Below are 23916 nucleotides of genomic sequence, written 5' to 3' on the forward strand. Positions count from 1 at the left end.
ATGGAGGACGACATTTTGTTCAAGAAAGAGTTACGCAAAGCAGTTGATTCTAAATGTAGTGACTCTCTTCTGTCTTTGAGTAACAAGACATCGCACAAGACTGCTATCTTGAATTTCTGTGAAAATGGTAAAAAATTAATTCATTATGCCGCAGAGTTCGGATCTGTTGATCTTTTTAAAGTGTTGGTAGGTTTAGGTGCTTATGTACAGGATACAACAAGTAACGACAAAAACGCCCTACACATAGCATGTGAAGAAGGTAATGAAGACATTGTTGATTATTTACTAAAAACTGTTAGTGATAGTTCATTCAAAACAGCACTCACAACAAGCTGGGACACAACAAATTTGAAAGATGTATTTTACTATGCAGCTTTATCCGGAAAAATCAATATTGTTCGATGTTTGGAGAATGATCGGAATTTAAATATAGACGAGGTATTTCCTAATAAGAGTACAGCATTATATACACTTGTGAAGGAAAATCAGTATGACGCAGCAAATCTATTGTGTCAATGTGGAGCAGACGTAAACATTGGATTTGAAGAACAAAATTTCCGACCCATTCATTTTTTAGCTCAGAGAGAAGATGGCGCAGATATGTTAAAACTGTTGCTGAAATATGGAGCTAATGTGAATGAAAACTGGGGAAACCCACCGTATGGTCATCAGCCTCTTTTTATTGCTCTTAAACATAAATGTAGTGAAAACGCAAAAATATTAATAGAAAAGGGGGCTAATGTATCATTTAAAGGGCGAGTAACAAAGCTTGGTTGGATAAATTGTTTTTGCTTGGCTGCTATGAACTGTCCGTCATTAATACAAGATTTTCTTAAACATGGCGCCAACCCAAATGAAGAGTACGGTGGCAAATCTGTTCTGATGATAGCTTTCAGTGAACATGTTACACGAGAAGGCATTATTGCTTTGATAAAGGCTGGGGCCAGTAAAGGAAGGGACGGTATGACTGCAATACAGTGCTGCAAATCATTCAGTAAGTTCAATGAAAATACTCTATGTGATAACTTTGACAGTCGATAATTGTTTTTTTCAAATTATTTCAGCTGGAAAGCTTGGAAAGGTTGTATTTTAAGTTTTTTACAATGCTATTGCTTTTATATTTTTTATTTCTGAACATTAAAAATCGCGGATCTAGAAGGCTAAATCATATTATTTTTCAACAGTTATGCGTTTTGTTATTTGATTTTGCCATGTGATTATGGACTTTCCGAATTGATTTTCCTCTGAGTTCAGTATTTTTGTGATTTTACTTTTTATTTGTTTGTTTTTGATCTGGGTTTTTTTCGACAAAATAATTATTACATTTGAGGTACTATTATCGAATTTTGCACACTTGATTGATGACTTCTCCCTATATGATATCCACTATAAAACCGACAGCTTAAGCAAACAGTGGACACATTCTAGTTTATCGCTATTTAACGAATGTTTTATTTCATCTTGCTGACTGATAATTTCCTTTCCCAGAGGCGTCGAGTGATATGAAAATTATTGCTAGAAACTAAGAGAAAACGTGCTGTTATCAAGGAAATTGACAACGTCTTCATATGTATCAGCGATAAACAGATTATCATTGGTCATCTCAACTCAATTTCTTTTCTCACTTACGCCGTACCGGCTCAAGCGAGATATTCCGATCTCGTTGAGATCTATGATCATTGCGTATTAAAATACTGAAAAAAAATATGAATGAATAAATGAAAAGAATGAACTGAGTATCAGGATAAATGAATAGACCAAGGAGTAAAGTGAATATACGGTTATATTTTTTTTAAACTATTATAGGTCAGCTGGAGTTATTCATAGATGCTGGTATTACTGTTGAAGAAATTGAGACAAGGCATGGGGTATCAACTTTATTATCAACCTTCAATAATGATGTTAAAAGAATGCAAAATCAATTTCCGCAACTACCAATTTCGATAGCTATTTCAAAGTTACTTCTAGTTGGAGCAAACCCTAACCTGGCTGGAGAGGGAGAAGAATCGGCTTTAATTTTAGCCATAAAGAACGGGTTGTTTGAAGCTGCTGACGAATTGATTCAAGCAGGTGCAAACGTTAACCATATTGGAGTGGACGGAAACAATGCAGCGCATGCTTGTTGCAAATCAGGTTTGTGTTTGTCTGACTATTTGTGGGTAAATACATTTTAGTAGATAGGCTAATACAAAATGAAATGCTAAGGGATAAAGAAGTATCTAATCAAACCAATTTTTAAAACATATCATTTCACACTTAACTACAAGCCCATGCTTGTTCCGCATGGTTTATAACATTTGGTGGTATCGTTACATAAGCATTTAAGGTTTTAAGTGTATAAAATTAGTAATCTTGGTTCTTGAGACGTTTTTAATAAATCCGTGACCTAAAACAGTTTTAACATTTGCTTCTTATTATAGTAGCTAAATATTTGTTGAGGTATCCCAGTGTGTCGAATGTATGATTAAATCATCGACATCTATCAAAGGCAGTCCATTCTAACTTGTGCAAGCGACTTTCTTACTTTAAAATTAGTAGTGAACGTATATGTCGTGTTATTAAATCGTACCAATTTCAGTGATATACGATACCCCCGGGTCGGTGACAAAATTTGATTTTCCCATTTATCCAAAAAAGATTACGAGCGATACAGATTTATTCGGAAATCGTTATGACATTAAACTATGAAATAAAAAAGCGTTGATTCGACGTCGACACAATGACAACGTATTGGTAATTTCACCTGACTATGTTGAATGTTCGATAAAAGTAAAATCACAAAAATACGAAACCCTGAGGAAAATTCAAAATGCAAATCCCTAATCAAATGACAAAATCTAATGATAAAAACACATCAAACGAATGGACATCAACTGTCATATGATTGGAACATGTTTGGAGACATATGTAAAAATAATTCAATATACTATTTTTCCTACAAATAAAAATGAGATGTGATGCAACGTTTTTTTTTTATCTCTACCGTAATGTTGAAAAGGGGCGTATTGGAATATGCAGAAATGTTTAAAACTGAACATTTTTTATTTTCTAGGACCGATGGCTAAAAAAAGTACTACAATGAAAGCTCTGATTGACAAAGGATTGTTTCTGAATAACCAACAACCTTGTGGAAACTATCTTTTCGATCTTATAGTTGAAACATGGTTTGATGATTCGGTGCTGATATCAATGATTGAAAAAGGCGCAGATCCAAATTTAGTGAAAGATAGAAATAATTCGGTTTTAATGAAATGCGTCCAACAAAAAAGGTTCCAAGTCTGTTGTGCTCTAATAGAAGGAGGGGCTGATGTTTCATACATGAATGAAAACGGAGAGACTGCTTTTGACATTTATGCAGGTAAATTTAAAAACCAACCTTTAAAAGCTGCATAAATGTAAAACGAACTCACCGTTAAACTAGTTTATAACGATACATAATCGGTACTGTGTATTTTAAAGCTAGCTATCCGTTTTGTGTTTCGATCTTTGTTTGAGGCCGGACGATGACCGACCGGTGCTATTTTGACGTCATTTGGTCTACTCTGTAAAGTTGTTGCACCGGCGATCATCTTGTTATTTTTGTACAGTATATTTGTATTTCATTTCCCTTCATATCCAATTTGTATGTATTAAAAAAAATTAATTTCATAGATATTTTAGGCAAAAAAAGGCATCTATAAGAGGAAAACAGCACAACAACAGACCACTTATCTGCAACAAAAACCTACCGATAATGCAACATACATAAAGAAACGAGCAGTAGATAACAAATGCCATATTTCTTACTAAGTACAGGACATTTTAAGAAAAATAATGGGTTCTGCTTGGATTTAAATCTAGTCAAACATCCGCGCTTCATGGCAATATTAAATATACCGCGAACATTTCATAACGGGAATACAGTATAAAAAGAACACTTAAGACAGAAAAATGCATAATTTTGGGGCCCTTTATAGCTTGTTGTTCGGTGTGAGCCAAGGCTCCGTGTCGAAGGCCGTACTTTAACCTATAATGGTTTACTTTTTAAATTGTTATTTGGATGGAGAGTTGTCTCATTGGCACTCACACCACATCTTCCTATATCTATTAACAACAAAAATTAATCGTACGTTTCGACATGTAAATCACAGAATAACAATAAATAACTCAAATTAATTTATAATACACACAACAGCTTAAAACAAAACATGTTCTTTATTTTAATTATAGAAATGTTCCCGGAGACGAATACAGTGCACTTCAATCACGGAGAATCAGGTATACATTGTAGATATATACGTACAGTTTATACTAGATTTAATGCAATAAATACAGTGAAGCTCATTGACAATCTGTTTTCCATAGATTTAACAATATTTTAAATTGATCTATTTTTAAATCATGAACATTGAACGGCATTTAGTAAATATCGTTATAAGCTTCGTCGCTTCGAGTTAACAAATAATTGATAACATATTATGTTCGACACTCTCCGCTTCATACATTTTGAAAAGCTGACAACGATATCAAATATCAAATTCTTATTACAGTTTTGTCGTTCTCATTTTATGTCTTTTTTTAGAAGAAACCCACATTATTTGAAAGGTTAAAGTTGAATTGTGTCGATGACGAAGTGTCAAATGCTGAACGTTATATTCAAAAAATAAAAATATTAAATAAAAAAAAACAAGGGTGAAGTGAAGTTGATTATAAATGAGTCAGATACAGAATGTGTTTGTATTGTGTATAATCAAATACAAAGAGAGTTGATAGCACTGGTATATCTACTATCGTAATGGAGTTCACAGTACAAAGACTATAATATTTTGATTATTAAAGGCAATGATCGATCTCAAGTTTGATCATCGACTGTGTTGTACGTTTTTGAAATGTAAAATAAATGTTAGTTAAATGTTATAGGTAAGCTATAAGACAATTCAGGTTTATATAGGATTCTTGAAAAATAATTACTTTTAAAACAATAGCCTTTCAGAGATTCACGTTAAGGTTAAACTATGTTTTACAAATATAAGGGTTTATCAAAATTCAAGTAATACGTCGGAATAACATCACAACAAAAAAGTAGACTGTAATGCTTTTTGTAGTGAGTAAGCTGAACTTATTAAACGCTTTCCTAGCGACTGGAATCGAGACCAATAAGTTAAGTTTGTCAGGAATTTGCCCATTGATGATAGCGATATGGCTTCGATGTGCAGATACAGTTAGATTGATATTGAAAAATGGAGGACATGTAAATATAATGGATAACTTTTACGACACACCATTGACTACTGCGCTGGAATTTGACCTCGAAGAAATAGTGAATACTTTATTGAACGCAAAGGCAAATGTCAACCATAAAGGTGGAGAAACGAGTCTATCAAGCCTTGTGCTGAACGAAGGTAGACACTAACATTTTATTTGAGAATAGGTTCAGCTCTGAAAATTACGACTTAATGCAAAAGATTGAATAGAAACGAAAACTAAAATTGGAAGCAATGCTTATTATTATATCTAAAAAGTAAAATCACCAAAAAAAAAATCAAAAATATTGAACTCCGAAGAAAATTCAAAACGGAAAGTCCCTAATCAAATGGCAAAGTAAAAAGCTAAAACAGATCAAACGAATGGATAACAGCTGTCATAGTCCTGACATGGTACAGGCATTATACTAAGATTTACTTTGCAGATTTGCAGTTTTGTTTCAACAATTTTCTAAAAGCGACGTAGATGAGATGGCCATTTAGGTTATTAGTTGGCCTTTCCTACTTGAATTCGTATATACATGCGATATGCTTTATGAATTACAATATTGGAACAATTTTCAAACACAAAACAAAAAGATTTTGACCCAAACTTGTATAAGCTGAACAAAACTAGCAATATAGCCGGGACAATTGAAAAACAATATGTAACGTGTTCATCCTATAACTTTTGTGGCACAAGGCAATATAAAAACCATTTGTTATAATATATATATAAATGTCTAAGGATATAACTTAAACACGCTAGTTTTATATTGTAGATTTTAAATAGAAATACGCAATGTTTTGCTAAACAAACTAGCTAATTGCAAATTCAATATGTTGGTGAAACAAAAACACCATTTAACATCCGACTAAATAACCATCGGTCATTATATACAAAAGAAAGGAACTGCCCAATTACAAGACACTTTTTAAGAGCAGAACATGATTTTGAAAACGTCACATTTCAAATCATTGAGAAAAATCAAAATTGGGATACACAAGGAAGACAAAAAAGAGAGAGATTTTGGATGCACCAGTTACGAACTCTTAAACTTGATGGACTCAATGAGAAAGATTTAAAAGCAAATCAAAACCATAATTATCTTGAAATCACACAAATTAATTTATAGAAATTCATACAATTAATCGAACACCTATTTATGTGTTCAACTTTTATTCCAACTTCATGTAGTTGTAGCTACAAACATATTTTATGCAACATCAATCAATATGTTGCACTTTTCCTCAACTCTTGTAGAGATGAAGCTACAAAAATAATTTTGTTTTGTCATGCATCCAATTTCACATTGAGAGATGCACACGCCTGATATAGCTTATTTGTTTAGCGAAATATTGCGTATTTCTATTTAAATCTATTAGAAAATTAGCGTGTTTAAGTTATATTCTTAGACATTTATATAACTTTAATTCAGCAACTGTATCAATTTATTTTCACAACCTCATCTACGCTTAAATAGATTGAATGTTGATTGTTGCTATTTTTAGACATTATATATATACATTTAAATGTAACATGTTTCATTTTTTAACATGTACATTTCCATCTTGAAATGAATTTTACATTTTTCAATATATTCAGATTTTAATAATCAAACTAAAAAGTATAAATTGACAGAGTTTTATATCTTTTATCCGATTTGTTTTTATCAGAACCATCAAGTGCTAAACACATGAGGCTTTCAGACTGTTCCGAAAGTTGTTTTTTACAACCAAGGTATGTTCTTCAAAGTAGTTCAGGATTCAAATGCAGAAAAACCACATTAACAAGAATTATAACTGACATGCCTGGATTGTCCATGGACAGACGGGAATATTATGTGAGCTTATTACTAGATTTTGGAGCTGATCCTAATATGGAAGAATCAGGAAGCGATTCTACATTGATGCATGCCGTCAGACTAGAATCACCATGATTAGTTAGAACTCTTGTTGAAGCAGGTGCTGACGTCAATCATACTGGTCAGATGGGCTTGACGGCATTGCATGTTTATTTCAAATCGTATCACATAAAAGGTTTGATAATTTAGAAATTCATATACATATCATTTCTGAAGGCAGAAACGTAAAGGTGGAAGACGCCTACATATTTTTATTTATTGGTTAAATTTGAACATGAAGATAAGCAAAGTTTGAACAAATATATATCGGTAACACAGAAACTTCTTCTCATTATTTGTGCCCCCGAAGAGTGTTTTTTTTATATTGGAGCCCTTGAGATAGTTTTGGTAAGAGTTGTGGTTTCAGATACCTGACTATTTATAGTGTTTCACTTCTTTAGTGTTTGATTACTCATGTTTTTGTATGATATCTCGAGTCTCTCATTATTTATTCGGATACATTTATACAAGATGAAAATGCAACACTAATTTTGTAATATTGTAAACTCAGGCTTATAAAATTCTTTAAGTAAAACACATACAAGTGTATAATAGTAAAAGTAGGCATGCATTTGACCCTTTCAAATACAAGACAATAAATGTACGCAAAACACCTTACAGTGGCTTCAGGAGCTTTTGAAATAATAAAATATGAGTGGTACATGCGAACTTTGTCCCCTAAAGCATCAATCATGTTTTAGTATGTGATCTTGAAAACATACTTTTTCCATAATTATTTTAATTGTGAAGACTACGTACTTCTTAAGAACTTTCACGTATTTTGCAACCCTGTTTAGCTTTAACACCTTAGAAAAAAGTTTGAAGGTTTTTCTCCTTCTTCTATCCATTGCATTTTGGATCTGATGTAAGAACCCCTCATCTTTTCTTGTCTTAATACTTTAAGCTCAGTTTTCTTTTTTTCAGTTTCAAAAAATATTTCCTCTGACACTATTTGTTCTTCTAGTTTTTTAATATCTTCTAAAAGTTTTCTTTCTTTTTTATCTTTTTGTTTCTTCCTAAAAGAAGCATATGCAATTGATTTTCCTCTAATTTCTGTTAATAAAGTTTCTAAAAAGAGTTGATCGGTTATAGTAAATTGAATTTCTAAGTCATTTATCTTTTCTAATGTTTCTCTGTTGTATACTAGTGATGCATATTGTTCTCTTACTTTATTTATAGTCTCTTTAACAGCAGCTGAATATTCAATGTCATGTAAAAGTGAATTGTTAAATTTCCATAGACCTTTACCAATTATAAAGTTATTCATCTTTAAATGTAGTATTGTTGGGGAGTGATCAGATCTATAACTGTTAAGAATGTGTATATCATGTACATGTTGATTAAGGCTTTGCGATAATAAAAAGAAATCCAAACTTGCTTGTTTAATGGGATTATTTTTTCTCCATGTAAATTTATTTTGTTCAGGGTACAATTCCCTATAGGGATCTGTTAAATCATAATTTTCTATTATATTTAAAACTTCCTCCTTGGCTTTCGGGTTATTTACATTTTTGGTAATTTTAAGTATCAAGATTTTGGTTTTGGACTAAATTATAATCTCCAGTTGTTATAACTGATTGGTTGTTCAAGTCTTCTATTGTATCACTTACTCTAGAATAAAATTCAGGTGAATCTTTATTTGGACCATATAAGCTTATCAAAGTTATTCTTTTTCCTTCAATTTCAATATCAATTCCTAACAGATTTCCTTGATCATCTTTTTTTTATCCTATGTATCTTGTATTCAAAGTTTTTGGTAAAAAATATTGCTACCCCTCTTTTGTTTGTTGCAAAAGAATTGAAAATACAGTCTCCTCCCCATAGAGTTTTTATTGATATTTCTTCTTTTTCTGAAAAATGTGTATCTTGTAAACAATATATGTGGCAATGTTTTGCTTTAAGATAATCCAAAACATCTCTCCTCTTCTCCTTTGAATTTAAACCTTGACAGTTGTATAAAACAATTTTTATACCATTATCACTCATTTATTCATTTATTTTTATAGCTGAATAATAAATACTTGAGATTTGATAAGTGTAATGCGATTGTATTCTCCCATAGTATTTTATATAAATAAGTGATAGTGTAACTCTGAAATGTCTGGCCTCCTCTACGTTGTCTGCATTAATTTCCTGCTGTATCCTAAATACATCATAGTTTCCATACAATAAGTAATACTGTGTCAAAATGAAAAACAAGCATAAAAAATAAAAGAAACAAAAAGAAAGAAAATTTGAGATCATAGTGTAAATATCAAAGATCTAATAAAAATTAAAAACAAATTACTATTGTAGTGAAGAGCAACCTATCCACTTGTGTTCAAATATTTTTTAATACAGAAATACTGTGTACAAAGGGAAATAAATCTATCTAATTTAAATTATGATAAAAATTATCTCCATCATATAATGTGTTTTCATATCAAAATCTAAAAGCATTAAATATACACTGTTTTGGTTGATGAAAGTAGGTTTATATTTCATTTCAATTCAAATGACTCAGACCGAAAGAAATAAAGGGTTAATGAAGACAATAAATATATGTATATTTAGATTTGTACAAACAGACAAACAAATGTATGGTTTTCAATAAAATCAGTAGATATTGTTCATGTAGTGTTAACATTTTCAGGATTTTGCAAGTGTTTATTTAATACACTTCATGATATTTACACCATGAGCACAGGATAACATGTATATGTAACTGAGAATTAATAGCAGCTACTTTAAACGCTCTTAACATGTACAAATTAAGCTTCAGTCATGCACATTTTAATTAAGCGTCAGGCAAATCAACACAAATAAAAATCATATTAATATAAGCTAAGCAGTAAGCAGTAAGCACTAGTGGAAAACATAAAGCACGTTTGATAAGGATAAGCGATTGATTCTCTTTTGAAAGAAATGAAATTTTGAAATTTCTCAATAAATTTTAAATTAATGGTACTCTTTGTTAAGCCAGCTTCACTTATTCATTCATTTGTAATAATCTCACCTTCTATCCTGGTATTATTTGATACAAGATAACAGTATAAAAAAAATTTGTTGCACAAGATTTCATTAGAACAAGGCTTCTAATGATGGATTTTGTGTAAATCTAACTGTTTTACAGTTTCTATTATTGGGTGAGTACTGACCTTACGACCAGTCATTTAAGCGTGAGAAAAAAAAAGTTTTTAAGCTTCATAATTTGGAGTCTATAAATATAATATGTATATAAGACATACTTAGTTTAACCTAGTATCCTATTTTGGCTATTTTAGTGGGGTAGGAAAACATTCCTGTTTTATCGACTTTACATGCTGAAAAGCACTAAAATAAAAAATATAAAGCTGTATAGTTAAGCAAACAAATAACGCAAAAAAAAATACACCAACATACACACATCATAAAAAGTAAAACAAAAACAGAACATTAACACATCTATACTTACTGCTATGTCACACCCTAAAAGATATTAAAGTATTAAGTATACATTTTTGCATTCAAATTTGTTTATGCATACACATATTTCTACCGAACAAGTAAAATGTACCAAAAAAAACCCAAAAAAAACGGAGATACATATATATAATTTGTGTTATGTTTGTTCTACATGTATAAATGTTGATCAGACACAACTGATGTCTTTACGGACGTTCCAGACATCTCGTGCATTAAGACGGGTTTCTAAAACCAAGTGTACCCCTCTTACTCTTATCCTTGTTTGTAGTTTTTCTTTAGTCCTGATGTTATATGCTATTTTCGCAAGATCGTTACGTGCCTCTTTCATAACAATGGGGAGATCATCAACAATTCTTATCCTTTTTTTTGCAACTTTATAAGCCTGGGCCATAATAAATTGCTTGTCGTCATAGTGCATGAGCCTAACAATAATTGCATCAGGGCGTTTTGTACCGTCAACTGGGGCTTTTGCAGGAATCCTATGTGCATTCGCAATAGGGAAATTGTCGGCTTTAAATTTTTCAATACCAAGATCTTTAACAAATAAGTTTTCAAGCACTTCCCAAATTATCTCATTTTTTATTTCCTATCATGTTTCTCAAGTAGTACTTGACATTCTTTGAGTGAAGCAAGTTTTTTGTCTATGTCTAATTTGAGTTTTTCTAATTTCTCAGTTTCTAAACAATTGAACTGAGATTCCAAATGTCCCACACATCTCTCAAGCTCATTGTGGTCTTGCCTCAGTTGTGTTACCTCAGTGTTTGTGATACTAAGGTCAGATTTTACTTGACCTACTTCAGATTTCACATCACTAATAAGTTCAGTCAAGTTTTTCTCAACGGAGTCGAGCCTAGATGAAAAGTTTGTGACCTTACTGTCTATACTCATCATTATCTGTTTAAGGTCAGTGATGTCTTCTTTTTTCGCCATTTTATTCATTCAAATTTCAATAAGTCAATCTATCTACGTATATTTTTTTCGAAATATTAATTCGATATATTGTTTTTGTATTGGTTAATTGTTAACACAGCATTCTGAAAGTTATATAACTATATGTATAAACACATAATAAATGGATAAGTTACTCTTTTTTCATGCCTGTTTTCCAACTTAAAGTAGGTGAAAATGTCATCAATAGTGTCACATCGGTACGTAATCTTGGCGTTTATTTTGACAGCCGTCTTACCATGGAAAAACAAGTTGCGTCTATCGTAAAATCGTGTAATTACCATCTGTGCAACATTGGACGAATCCGACATTTCATCTCTACGGATGCTTGTAAAACTCTGGTTAATTCCCTTGTAACTTCCAGATTTGACTACGCAAATAGTCTACTCTTCGGCGTTAACAAGTGTCAAATCGAAAGGTTACAGAGAGTTCAGAAAACTGAAGCCCGTCTTGTTACGAAAACTAGGAAAAGAGAACACATTACACCTATTCTCGCTGGACTGCACTGGCTCCCTGTTGAATTCCGGCCAAAGTTCAAAATCCTTGTCTATACCTACACGGCACTGCAAGGAACTGCCCCGGACTATATACAGGAACTATTACATCTCCAAACAACAACTAGGGCACTACGATCATAGGGCAGCCATAGACTCGAACTGCCACATGTCCGAACAAAAACGTACGGTGAAAGACAATTTAATCGTGTTGCCGCTACCCTATGGAACAATCTACCTGTACAAATTCGTCACTCAAAATCTGTTCAGTGTTTTAAAAAACAATTGAAGACATATTTTACAGACTTGCGTTTAATAAGCTGTTATCTTAATTCTTATTCCTTTTATTTGAAAATGTGCTGTGATTTTTGTTTTTTGTTTTCTTCGTACAATTTTTATTCTAGCAAAAGTTTTCATGACCATTTCAATTATTTATTATAATCTTTCTGCTAAATTTTTAATATATTTTCGATTTCTATGTTTTAATTTTTTTTTTTTTTTGTACTGATCATTGATTTTAATTCTATTATTTTTCTATCAATATAATTGTTTATGTTCATATATCTTTCATATATACGTTTATAGTTCTTTTAAACATAACATTTTTTATTTCATTTTGTTTTGTGGTTAACTTATTATATTTGTATCATGTATATATATATGTAAAGCGCCTTAGAGTGATTTTATTGTTACATAGGGCGCTATAGAAATTTTTACTATTATTATTATTATTTATGTACCGCTATTCGAAAGTCATAAATTGAAAGACAGAAAACTAATCCGGGTTACAAATCGAAACCGAGGGAAACACATCAATTGCAACTATAAGAGAAAAAGCATAGAAACAACAGAAACACTTAAGTGCTAGACCAAATGACATTGAAACACACATAGAAATAAACTATAAGATAACAACTGCCATTTTCCTGTTTGGTACAGGACATTAAAAAAATGGTGGTTTGAACCTTGTATTGTGGCTAGCCAAACCTCGCATTTTATTGGCAATATTAAATATAACATACTAGTACACTAAAAGGACAACATTACATGACAGAACTACATACTGCGTATAAATAAATGCAAGAACGTTCATGACGGAGAAATACACAAATAACCTATACAATAATACATTTCAAAGGTACAAAGGCGGATAATTTCATATGCCAGATGCGCATTTCATCCACACAAGAATCATCAGAGGTCAAATTAGTCATTCATGCACTAGAAGCTTCAACAATTTATAGAACCGAAGTTGTTTTTCTTTTCATTTATTCATTTCGTTTTAGAGAGAAGTTATTCCTGTTATGGCGACTTATACCTTTTAGAAATACTTGATGCACTATTAGCGAAGAAACCAAATGTCAATCTTAAAGATAATGATGAAATTTCTCCCTTACAACTGGCAATTCGCAATCAGAAGACTGAAGCAGTGGAAAAACTTCTATTTTCCAATCCAATCATGCCGTTTGAAGACAGTGATAAATTAGAAGCATTTGAAATGTGTTTGACGATCGGTTTGTAGTTGTGAAAACGAATAATAGAATGACTAACAATAAAATCAATGAATAATAATCTGCAAAAGTATCTTTTTATAAATGATAAATGTAATCATAGTAATTACAAGAATTAAATTGCATCATCTTGGATGGTGAAGCTTTAACATGGCAATCATATAGTATTTAATTTTTAAGAACAGGACCGCACTTGAGATTTAGTTGCAAGCAATTTCAATCAATAGTATATACATGTTCTTCTTTTTATTTACATAACTGTATTTATATTTTTACAGAGCCACAAGTGTGCTTGCAAATTCTTGATGTTCTTTCTGATCATCTAAACTTGGCCAATACTGTTGATGTCTTCTTCTGTAAGTTTTGGAAATACATAAATACACATGATTGTTCAAGGAACAGGGAAGTTCTTGACAGCGTAACGTATAAGATTTTGTCTACTGAAGAAGAGGTACAAGTTAATTTAGCAAGCGATTCAGAATACTCACCACTTATGTACTTCTGTCATTTTGGATGCTTTCAAGCTGTGAAGATGTTATTGTCTCATAAAGCAGATGTTAACTATGTTGGAATGAGGGGAACTATTCTCCACGAATTGTTAGATATGACAGGTGAGAGTACATCTAATATATTTTTTTCTGTGTATGCAATACTGATATGCGAAATGAAAACGTAGCTTTGGTATAGAAATGCAACATGAGATTGTAGTAATTTTGATAAAAATTGTCTTCAATATCTATGGTGGTTTTGCTAGTGAAAAAGGGATGAATGTGTCCAATTTATCACAAAGAAAGTTATTAAACAATATTGATATTTTTTTGCAGCTGATATTACACTTTATTTTGGTATTTAGATAAAGCAGATGTAAGAGACTGTTCTATAGCAGTACATGTATGTAAAACTCATAAATGTACATATATTTAAAACATCTTGAAAACTAAATCAAAATATACATAGAAATTAAAGGAAAATGTCATTACCTTTACCAATAATGAAAGCAATGTTTTGAAATATAAGATTACTAAATATATGATTTATGTGAATCAACAACAAATTAAGATCTCATAAGATTAGGATTTTAAATGAAAGCTTATTAGTTTTTAGCTTATACATCAGCTGATTAAAGAGAGGCGTAAAAAACCTAAAGTGATATTCAAACTCATAGTCGAAAACAAAACTGAGAATATCATTTAAGAATTGAATGCTTCTTTTTGTAACTTCATTGGGGCGTAAAAGCTTACACCGAAGTACATTTTCCTCGCTTCATTCGTAAAATTTGCGAACGGTCAACGCTTTTATGACTCTATAAAGTTACAAAAAGAAGCATTCAAAAGTATTAAATTGCATTTTTTTAATATGATCATCAACACATGAGTTTTCTTAAATTTATTTAATTCATATGAGTGTGTATTTTTATATGACACCTCGTGTGATCATGAATGATAAAAATTAATGTGTAATGCAGTTGATTAAGAAATAACGCGAGAATGCAGTGTAGCCAATCAGAATAACGTATTATATCTACATTTAATGTAAGTATATCAACATACAAAATCGATCTAAAACAAACAACATTATATAAATCACAACATAGATATCTCATAAAGGAGCGATACAAAACAAACCAAAAAAATCATGAAATTTCATTTTTTTTAAGGGTACGCAGATTCTTTACCACATCTGATATGGAAAGCAGCAGGTCTTGTTTTTTTTAATTTTACCAAATACAAATGCCACTTTATGTAAATATCTTACTTAGAATAGATATGGCAGCTATTGAACTTTTACTCTAATTCCACAAAAAAGAAGTTTTCCATGTATTTAGTTGCTCATTTTTAAAAGTGATTCAACTGTAGAATGCATAAATGTACCAAGATTTACTAAAAAAAATCACTATTATTTTTTTGAGAGGCAAAAGATACCAAATGTATAATCCAACATTACATAATTAACTGACAATGCCTTTGCAAAAACGATAAGAAAATTTGGTATGAAGTCAATTAGACAACTCTCCATCTAAGTCACAATTTATTAAAAGAAACCATTATAGGTTGATGTACGGTCTTCAAAACGGAGCATTGGCGCACACAAATGTAAATAACGAACAACGTTATACAAAATACAAGATATTCAACTTAAGACTGATCAACACTGACCCCCTCAAAGGCAAGGGATGGTATCATGTGCCCCTTGAAGGAAAATCAGATATTTTTTGCTCGTGTAGGTACAACATCGATGATGTCACATTTCGAGGAAAAGAGGTTGTGATTGTAGTTACTACAATAAGGAACAAATGCGTCGTCAACTATGAAAAATATAGTCTATAATGCCAAACAACTCGTGATTATGTCTCGATACATTTTTTTATAGACCCAAATGAAGAAAAAATTGAATTTTATGACACTCTTAAATGCATTATATTGCATTTTATTTTGTTTGTTTTGTTTTTACTTATTTTACTTATTTTGCCAATTGGCAGTGAATTGCTAAGATTTGATTTTTTGAATAGATGTAAAAGAAAATTTAAAACGATGGATGTACAATTATAACAAGAGGCAGTATACCGCTGTTCAAAACTCATAAATTCATGGACAAAAAACAAAATCGGGTTATCTTTCTGATTTTATTATTTTCTGTAGATGATGATAATGCTGTGTTGTTATTCGACTGTTTGCTTAAAGAACAACCAAAGATGAACATTTCTGACAACATGGGCAAGACAGTTGCAGAGAAAGCCATTGATATATTGTGCGGAAAGCGTAGTGCATCATCGAGTATGGGTTATCAATATTATTCCCCTATGAATGAACGTAGATTTAAAAATATTAGTTTATGTTTTCAAAAATTGTTAGAATCAGGTGTGACTCTGGATTCAAAGGACCTAAATGATGCATTGTTGATGTGTGCTGAGAAAAGTGATTTCAAGGGAATGAAAAGCCTGATACGCCATGGAGCGGACTTTTATAGAAAAGATATAATCGGAAACTCTATCTTTCATCTATGTTGGTTAGCCTGTAAGTATATACCATTTTTTTTAGACATATAATCAATGAGGTTGATAATATTCAATGAATGGCTATCATTTATGTTTGAATTTATTGAACCATAAAACTATTTTTGTAATCTTCACATTAAATAATTCGTGAAGCGGATGATGTAAAATGTGAAGAGTCAAAACAATTAATTTATGGTTCAATAAATTGAAAATAAATAATTGCCATTCATTAAATATAAATTTCTATCAAAACTAAGGCTCAAATAACCTTTAATATTATTTATATTAACAATAACACCGTACACACATGTTGGCGTATAAATACACAACGCTAGAGTGGGCGTGTCGCCATAAAAATTGACAACATTGAAAATAAAAGTAATACTTTTACCAATCAGAAGACAGTAAATACACCAAATTTATTTATTTTAAGGTAAAGACACTGTTAGAATGTTCAATCAATGTGTGCAAATGAAACAAGTTGGTGATTAAACTTTCGCAGCTACTCAATAGATCAAAGTTAACGTTCAAGAGATTGGTAAAATAAAACTTTAACATTTGCTTCAGATTTGCAAGTTGTTGCTGACCATTTTATCTATCGAAAAGGAATGACACTGTTTTCCAGACACGAAACTTTTCCAATCTTGCCACTTCATTAATTTTGAATTTCAAAATGTATTACATTTCTAGTTTTCAATTTACATAAATTCTATATTTAATTTTATTCATTTGTAGAAGATAGAAATTACTTTAGGATAAACCTTTAAATGGCTATGTTTATCAACATGCAGAGTTCTTTTTTCTTTCTTTATACAAGATACTAAGCAAATCAGTTTAAAAAACAGCAATGGTTATTAAAAGGGAATTTATCAGTTTAAACACTTTGTGTTATATATATGGTTGCATTTTATGCTATATGTTGTCTCAAAACAGTATATCATTAAGTTTTGAACAAAATTAGACATAAATGCTAGCATGAGTACGGCCATTCCACTTACCAATAGATATAGGAAGATGTGGTGTGAGTGCCAATGAGACAACTCTCCATACAAATAACAATTTAAAAAGTAAACCATTATAGGTTAAAGTACGGCCTTCAACACGGAGCCTTAGCTCACACCGAACAACAAGCTATAAAGGGCCCCAAAATTACTAGTGTAAAACCATTCAAACGGGAAAACCAACGGTCTAATCTATATAAACAAAACGAGAAACGAGAAACACGTATATATTACATAAACAAACGACAACTACTGTACATCAGATGTTCGCTTTAACAATGACTGTACCTTACATGTACACTTGTATATAAAATCTCCATCGTTAGCTTATATAATTACCTGGGACCGAAAGGCCCCATGTGAGCTTATGCCATCACTTGGCGTCCTCATTCGTCCGTCGTCTGACATCATCTGCCGTCGTCGTAAACTATTTTAAACATCTTCTCCTCTGCAACTGCTGAGCCAAATACCTTCAAACTTTAACTAAATGTTCCTTAGGATATCTAGTTTATAAATTGTATCCGAAGTTTTGATCCATTGACAAACATGGCCACCATGGCTTAAAATAGAACATAGAGGTCAAAAACCGTCAAATGCAGTTTTTGGCTTATATATAAAAAAACTAAAGCTTTTATAGCAAATCTGACATAGGGCCAAGTTGTTCAATTGGTCAAGATCTATAAGCCCTAAATTTTTTAGAAGAATCGAACAACTCCATTGTTGGGTTGCTGCAACTTAGTTGGTAGTTGTAAGGAAATTTTGCGTAAACTATTTTAAAAATCTTCTCCTCTCAAACTACTGGGCCAAACACCTTTAGCATTTTAATAAATGTTCCTTATGGTGTATCTGGTTAATAAATTATATCCGAAGTTTTGATCCATCGACAAACCCTGGCTAAAAAATAGAACATAGGGGTCAAATGCAGTTTTTGGCTCATATCTCAAAAACAAAAGCTTTTAGAGCAAATCTGATATGTAAAACAAATTGTTCAACTGGTTGAGATCTATCAGCCCTGAAGTGTTTACACGAATCGAGCAACCCATTGATGGGTTGCTGCAACTAAGTTGGTGGTTTTAAGGTAATTTTGCAGTTTTTTGTTATTATCTTGAATATTATTATAGATATATATAAACTGAAAAAAAGCAATTATGTTCAGCAAGGTAAGATCTACAAAAAAGTTAATATGACCAAAATTGTCAATTAACCTCTTAGAAGTTATTGACCTTTAAAGACCATTTTTACACAATTTGTACATCAAGTTTTCTGAAATTTGAAGTCTTCTCCTCTGAAACTATTGTGCCTAATACTTCTTTACTTTTGAAGAATGTTCCTTTGGAATGTAGTTTATAAATTGTATCCAAAGTTTTCATCGATCGACAAACATGGCCGCCATGTCTTAAAATAGAACATAGAGGTAAAATGTAGTTTTTTGCTTATATCTCTGAAACTTAAGCATGTATAACAAATCTGTCATGGGTTATAAATGTTCAAAAGGTCAAGATCTATCATTCCAGTAATTATCAACAAACTAAACAAACCATTGTTTGGTTGCTGTAAAAAAATTGGCATCTTTAAGCCATACATTAATATATATTGAAAAGCAAAAATAATCATTGATGAAAGATTTAAGCAAACAAAAAAGAGGTGAGCGATTCCGGCTCTTAAGAGCCTCTTGTTTATAATTCTGGACTATTTTTGTTTCGTTGGCTAAACTACAGCACACGACCTTAAAATATACATTTTTTATGCAAATTGTTTATGGTCTGAGCGTCCATCCGTCTGTTCATCCGTCCTTCGAATCGTCCGTTCTCCTGTCTGTCCCACATCAGGTTAAAGTTTTTGGTCAAGATAGTTTTTTGATGAAGTTGAAGTCCAATTAACTTAAACCTTTTTACACATGTTCCATATGGTATCATCTTTTTTAAATTTAATACCAAATTAGATTTTTTACCCAATTTCATGGTCCATTGAACATAGAAAATGATAGTGCGAGTGGAGCATGCGTGTACTTTGGACATATGTGGCACTATAAAACCAATGGCGAAAGAGGAACTTATTTTTATTCAGTGCCTAGTTACAATCTGAACTGTCTCGTTAGGGACAGTTCTTTTATACATCTACAAACGTGACTTGAATTAAGAAAGAATGTTGTTTGTTTCTACCTTTGACAGGTACTTACTTTTAAAAAGCCCAAAGCCACAAATAAAATGTTTCTAAAAAGTGACCATTACTTTTGGCCTCATGTACTTAACGTTAGGTTAGTTAAAGCCAAACTATTAAAGTGTAATTAAATACGATGACCACACGTTACTGAATGAAAAAGCAATTGTCATAAACTTGAATATCCCTTAAGCTAAAACATTTACAAATAGAAAGTCACGTTTGTAGTTTAACAATAATACATACATTTATAAACTTTAGAAATTATATTTAATAATTTCAATACTTTCGATCACTGCATAGTGTAACATATCCCCCAATGTCCGTCCACCATACCTCCGACATCCATTACTCCGATATCCTTACTCCGACATCCGTTACTCCGACATCCTTACTCCGATATCCATACTCCTACATCCTTACTCAGACATCCATAACTCCGATATCCATACTCCTACATCCTTATTCCGATATCCATACTCCGACATCCTTACTCCGATATCCATACTCCGACATTCTTACTCCGATATCCATAACTCCGATATCCATACTCCGACATCATTACTCCATCATCCATAACTCCGCCATTTGTATATACAATGTATAAAGAACAGTTAATTGTCATGTTTGTATATATATGAATAAATATAAAGTCAATATATGTGATCGTATAGTGTTTTAAAACATTGTTTGTTATAATCGAATAGTACTTCAGTATTTACACGTTGTGTGTTATGCTATTACTTCAATTTATATTCGCACTGTGTGTTCTGCTAATTTTAGCAGTGGATATAAATTATTAGCCACTTCTTCCTTTGAGTTGTCTAACATTGGTGCAGAGGGAACATCTCTGGAGGTGTTAACATCACCCTCGGTCTTAGCCGACACCAGTTTACTCACTCTGTCATACTTAGGGGCGACATTCTGCATCTTGCAACCACTTCCTCGTTTGACTGAACAAGGTAATTTATTTCTATATTTACATAATATGAAAATGATAATACCTAACAAAAGAGAAATTACTAGATAAATTACGTTATACACCCAATTTGGAAAACTTGAATCTTCTTGTATGGTTTGTAAATCTTTCAATTGGTAAATCAGATTATCCATAGGGATTTCTTTAATATTTTTCAACTCTTTTGGTAGCTCAGTCAAGTTAAACTTTGGTAAGGAGTCATGAAATGGCTTCCAAAGTTTTCGCATTATTTTGAATAACTTTCGTAAATGGATCATCCTCAAGAGTATATGAAGATTGTCTACTATAAAACGGCAAAAGCGTAAGATAGTCATTAGTCGCGGTACATGTCTCATTTAACGCTAAAATATTCAAAGGAGGGTTAATTATTTTAGTAAACGTTGTCTTTTGCTTATTTTTTTCACAAACAATGGCAAAGCGTAAGGGTGTGTTAGTGGTAACTAACCACGAACCAGACGATATATAACTTGCCATTGGAAGAACTGAATTTGGTTCAACTACGACACGACAATATTTTTCAATATCAATTCGTTTCTTTAGGAACAAAGAAGTTATGCAATTTTAACTTAAATTAATAGGATACACAGGACTTATAATTTTACAAAATTTCGTAAAGGTGTTTGTGCATGTTTGAATTTCTTGCTGTTTAAGCAATACATATTTTGACCTTTCTGCATCAACTGCAAAGTATTCTACATCCAAATCGTATTTTGCAACCATACCTATACTTGTATGATTCTTTTGCATGGGCATTGGTAAATTAAATGCCTGATAAATTTCAAATTTATTATTTGAATCGAGAAGAGGTATTGAAATGAAAACTAATATTCTACAGTCATACAGGGTAGTGGAACATTTTAAGAACCTATAAAAGAACCACAGGTTTTCTTTTGGATCGTTACTCAATTCTAAATATTTTGGAAGTTTATCTTTTATCTCGATAAGAAGACCTTGTAAATTATTTGGTGTTATTGTACTTGGTGAAAGATGGCCCAATGAAAGCATGCTTAACTCATCTTTTTTATATGCTCTAAATAGAAAAGTCCTCTTTGGATTAATTGTTTTAAATCCCCAGTTATTAAATATAATTGAATATATATTTGCACAAAGTTTTCCAAATCTATTATTTGCTTTTCAATAGCCTCAGTTATATTAACCACTCGGATGTCTAAATCTTGCAACCCCCTTGATAATTTATTAATGGCGTCTCTATTTTGAGATACCTCTAGCCTAGTTACGTTTAAAATTGATAAATTCTCAGTCAAAATGTGTGAAATTTGCTTTTGATTTTGTGCCAATGTACGAACGTTGCCCTTAATTAAATTAATATCGTCTTCTGTCAATGTACCAAACAAAAAACTCATTGCACTACCTATAAACGGCAAAACAGAACGTTTGTGTCGATGTAAAGTTTTGAAATCGTCGAATGTATCAGTTATCGAACGATGCATGTCCATTAACAGATTAAATTCTTGTTCCAAATTTGAAAAAGTATTATAAAAGTGTTCTTTTCCAGGTTGTTCATAACGTCTCAAAACAGTTTGTGCTAATGCGGAGGATTTTACCATGTCATGGGAAATTCTGTTCAAAAATCCTTCAAAAGGTTTTAAATCAATTATGAAGGTTACCAACCATTTCGACCTTGTGGTGGTAACAGTATTTACTTTGTCAAATACAATATTGTCAGATATGAAAGCCAGCTCGCCAAAACCAAAAAGAAGTGTTAGAATTATATGTCCAGCCGTCCGTCCCATTTCCTACAATTAAACAAAATACCTAATTTTCATTTCTCTGGTTATAAAACCTTAAAATGATTTTAAATAGTTGCGTCTTGTGCTGAGCACACTTACTCTCATGGTGCAACCACAAAATATCGTTATTTATACTCTGTTTACATACAGATTTTACTTTTACAAAATAAACTGATATACTTTCTCCATATGAAAAAATGTCGGTAACATCCAACTCGTCGCGCGCATCAGAATTTAATATCCGTTCCAATAAAGGAATTCTATAATCCTCATCAGTCTCACTACTTAAAACGTCTTTACTATTTAAGCTTTTATTACGAATACATGTATTTGTTCGCTCCTTTAAATCCATTAAAGGAATCTCATCTCCATCCGAAGATGTGTCTCACTCATATGATTATTTTTTCTGTATAACCGATTTTGAAATGAGATCCTATTTTCGGCTGTCTCATTTGCTTCATTGTCGACCTCTGTTTCACTTACGCTCGATTCCGGTGGAGCATCGAATCTGCTTTTTTCTTAACTTTTTAATTTCATTTGATTTTGGATTATCCCACGTTTTAATGAGTGCAGTTAAGATGTGCATGTACTTTAGAAAGTCTTGAAAGTCTTGAAATACTTGATATATGAGTATCTTACTCTAAATTAGCATAATCATTTCCTACTCTCAACATTCCTCAATCAAACTAAAGCCTTACTCCATTTTTTAACAAGCCAGTCACGACCTAGTATTAAATTTCTGTTCATGTCGGAAACCACATATTAAAATAATCGTGATATTTTTGTACTTCTTATATAAAGGTCTATTTCTATACACCCTAAAACGTTAAGAGAATTTCCATTTACTGATTTCAGTTGAACTGTCTTTTTATTTAATTTTGGCAATTTAGCTAAAGATTTATAAACATTTAAATGCATCAAAGACGCTTCCGCGCCAGAATCAACTAATGATCTAAACTTTTTGTCTATTAATATTTATGATGCAACTATTAGGATTTCCTGATAAATTTATTGTATAAGTTTTTGTCGTTACTGATTTGTTAATTCTCTCTTTGTCGGCTCGGAAACAAAAAGAGCGTCCTAATTTCCCTGATATCTATTTTCTTCTTCTACATTTCCAGCATTCTATTACTTTGTTTAACTTTGAAATTTGTTTAAAAGCATTTACTTGTTTTCTTGTTCTACAATCCTTAGATCTATGTATGAAATCGCTTACCGAGCTTGTGCTTGACTGATAAGCTTCTAATTTAGTATCGTTTTGTTCCAAGTTTGTTAACATAGCATATTTTTCGATTGCTTTCATCCAATTTTGAATTCAGTTTGATCGCCCGAAAATGTTGGAATAATCTGATTTACTCCTTGAGCCCCTAACTTTATTGATAAGCCTTGTAATTGATGTGAAAAATTTTGAAATGCTACCCCAAATTGTTGTCCCTCTTGTTCAACCATGGTGAGAAAATAACGGTTTTAAAAATGCAAACATCTGTCTTACCTTTTCTGACAAGAG

General features: G+C 31.7%; 2 protein-coding genes across 3 annotated transcripts in view; both read left to right on the top strand.

Moving 5' to 3' along the window:
* Positions 1-7162, top strand: LOC139503916 (putative ankyrin repeat protein RF_0381). The gene is made up of 6 exons (XM_071293928.1): positions 1-994; positions 1807-2133; positions 3053-3358; positions 4210-4257; positions 5085-5381; positions 6900-7162. Exons 1-6 carry the CDS (start codon positions 1-3, stop codon positions 7160-7162), a joined length of 2235 nt encoding a protein of 744 aa, XP_071150029.1.
* The window catches only part of LOC139503915 (putative ankyrin repeat protein RF_0381), a 27524-nt gene continuing 10742 nt past the window's right edge, over positions 7135-23916 (top strand). For both annotated transcript variants that reach the window (XR_011659222.1, XM_071293927.1), the window contains exons 1-4: positions 7135-7262; positions 13299-13526; positions 13802-14134; positions 16163-16537. Coding sequence is in view for 1 of the 2 variants with exons in the window: in XM_071293927.1 (XP_071150028.1) it covers positions 7214-7262; positions 13299-13526; positions 13802-14134; positions 16163-16537 (985 nt within the window). In the remaining variant the exon portion in view is untranslated. The remainder of the gene's footprint in view (positions 7263-13298; positions 13527-13801; positions 14135-16162; positions 16538-23916) is intronic.

The sequence above is a fragment of the Mytilus edulis genome, chromosome 14 (genome assembly GCF_963676685.1).
Source record: "Mytilus edulis chromosome 14, xbMytEdul2.2, whole genome shotgun sequence".
NCBI lineage: Eukaryota > Metazoa > Mollusca > Bivalvia > Mytilida > Mytilidae > Mytilus > Mytilus edulis.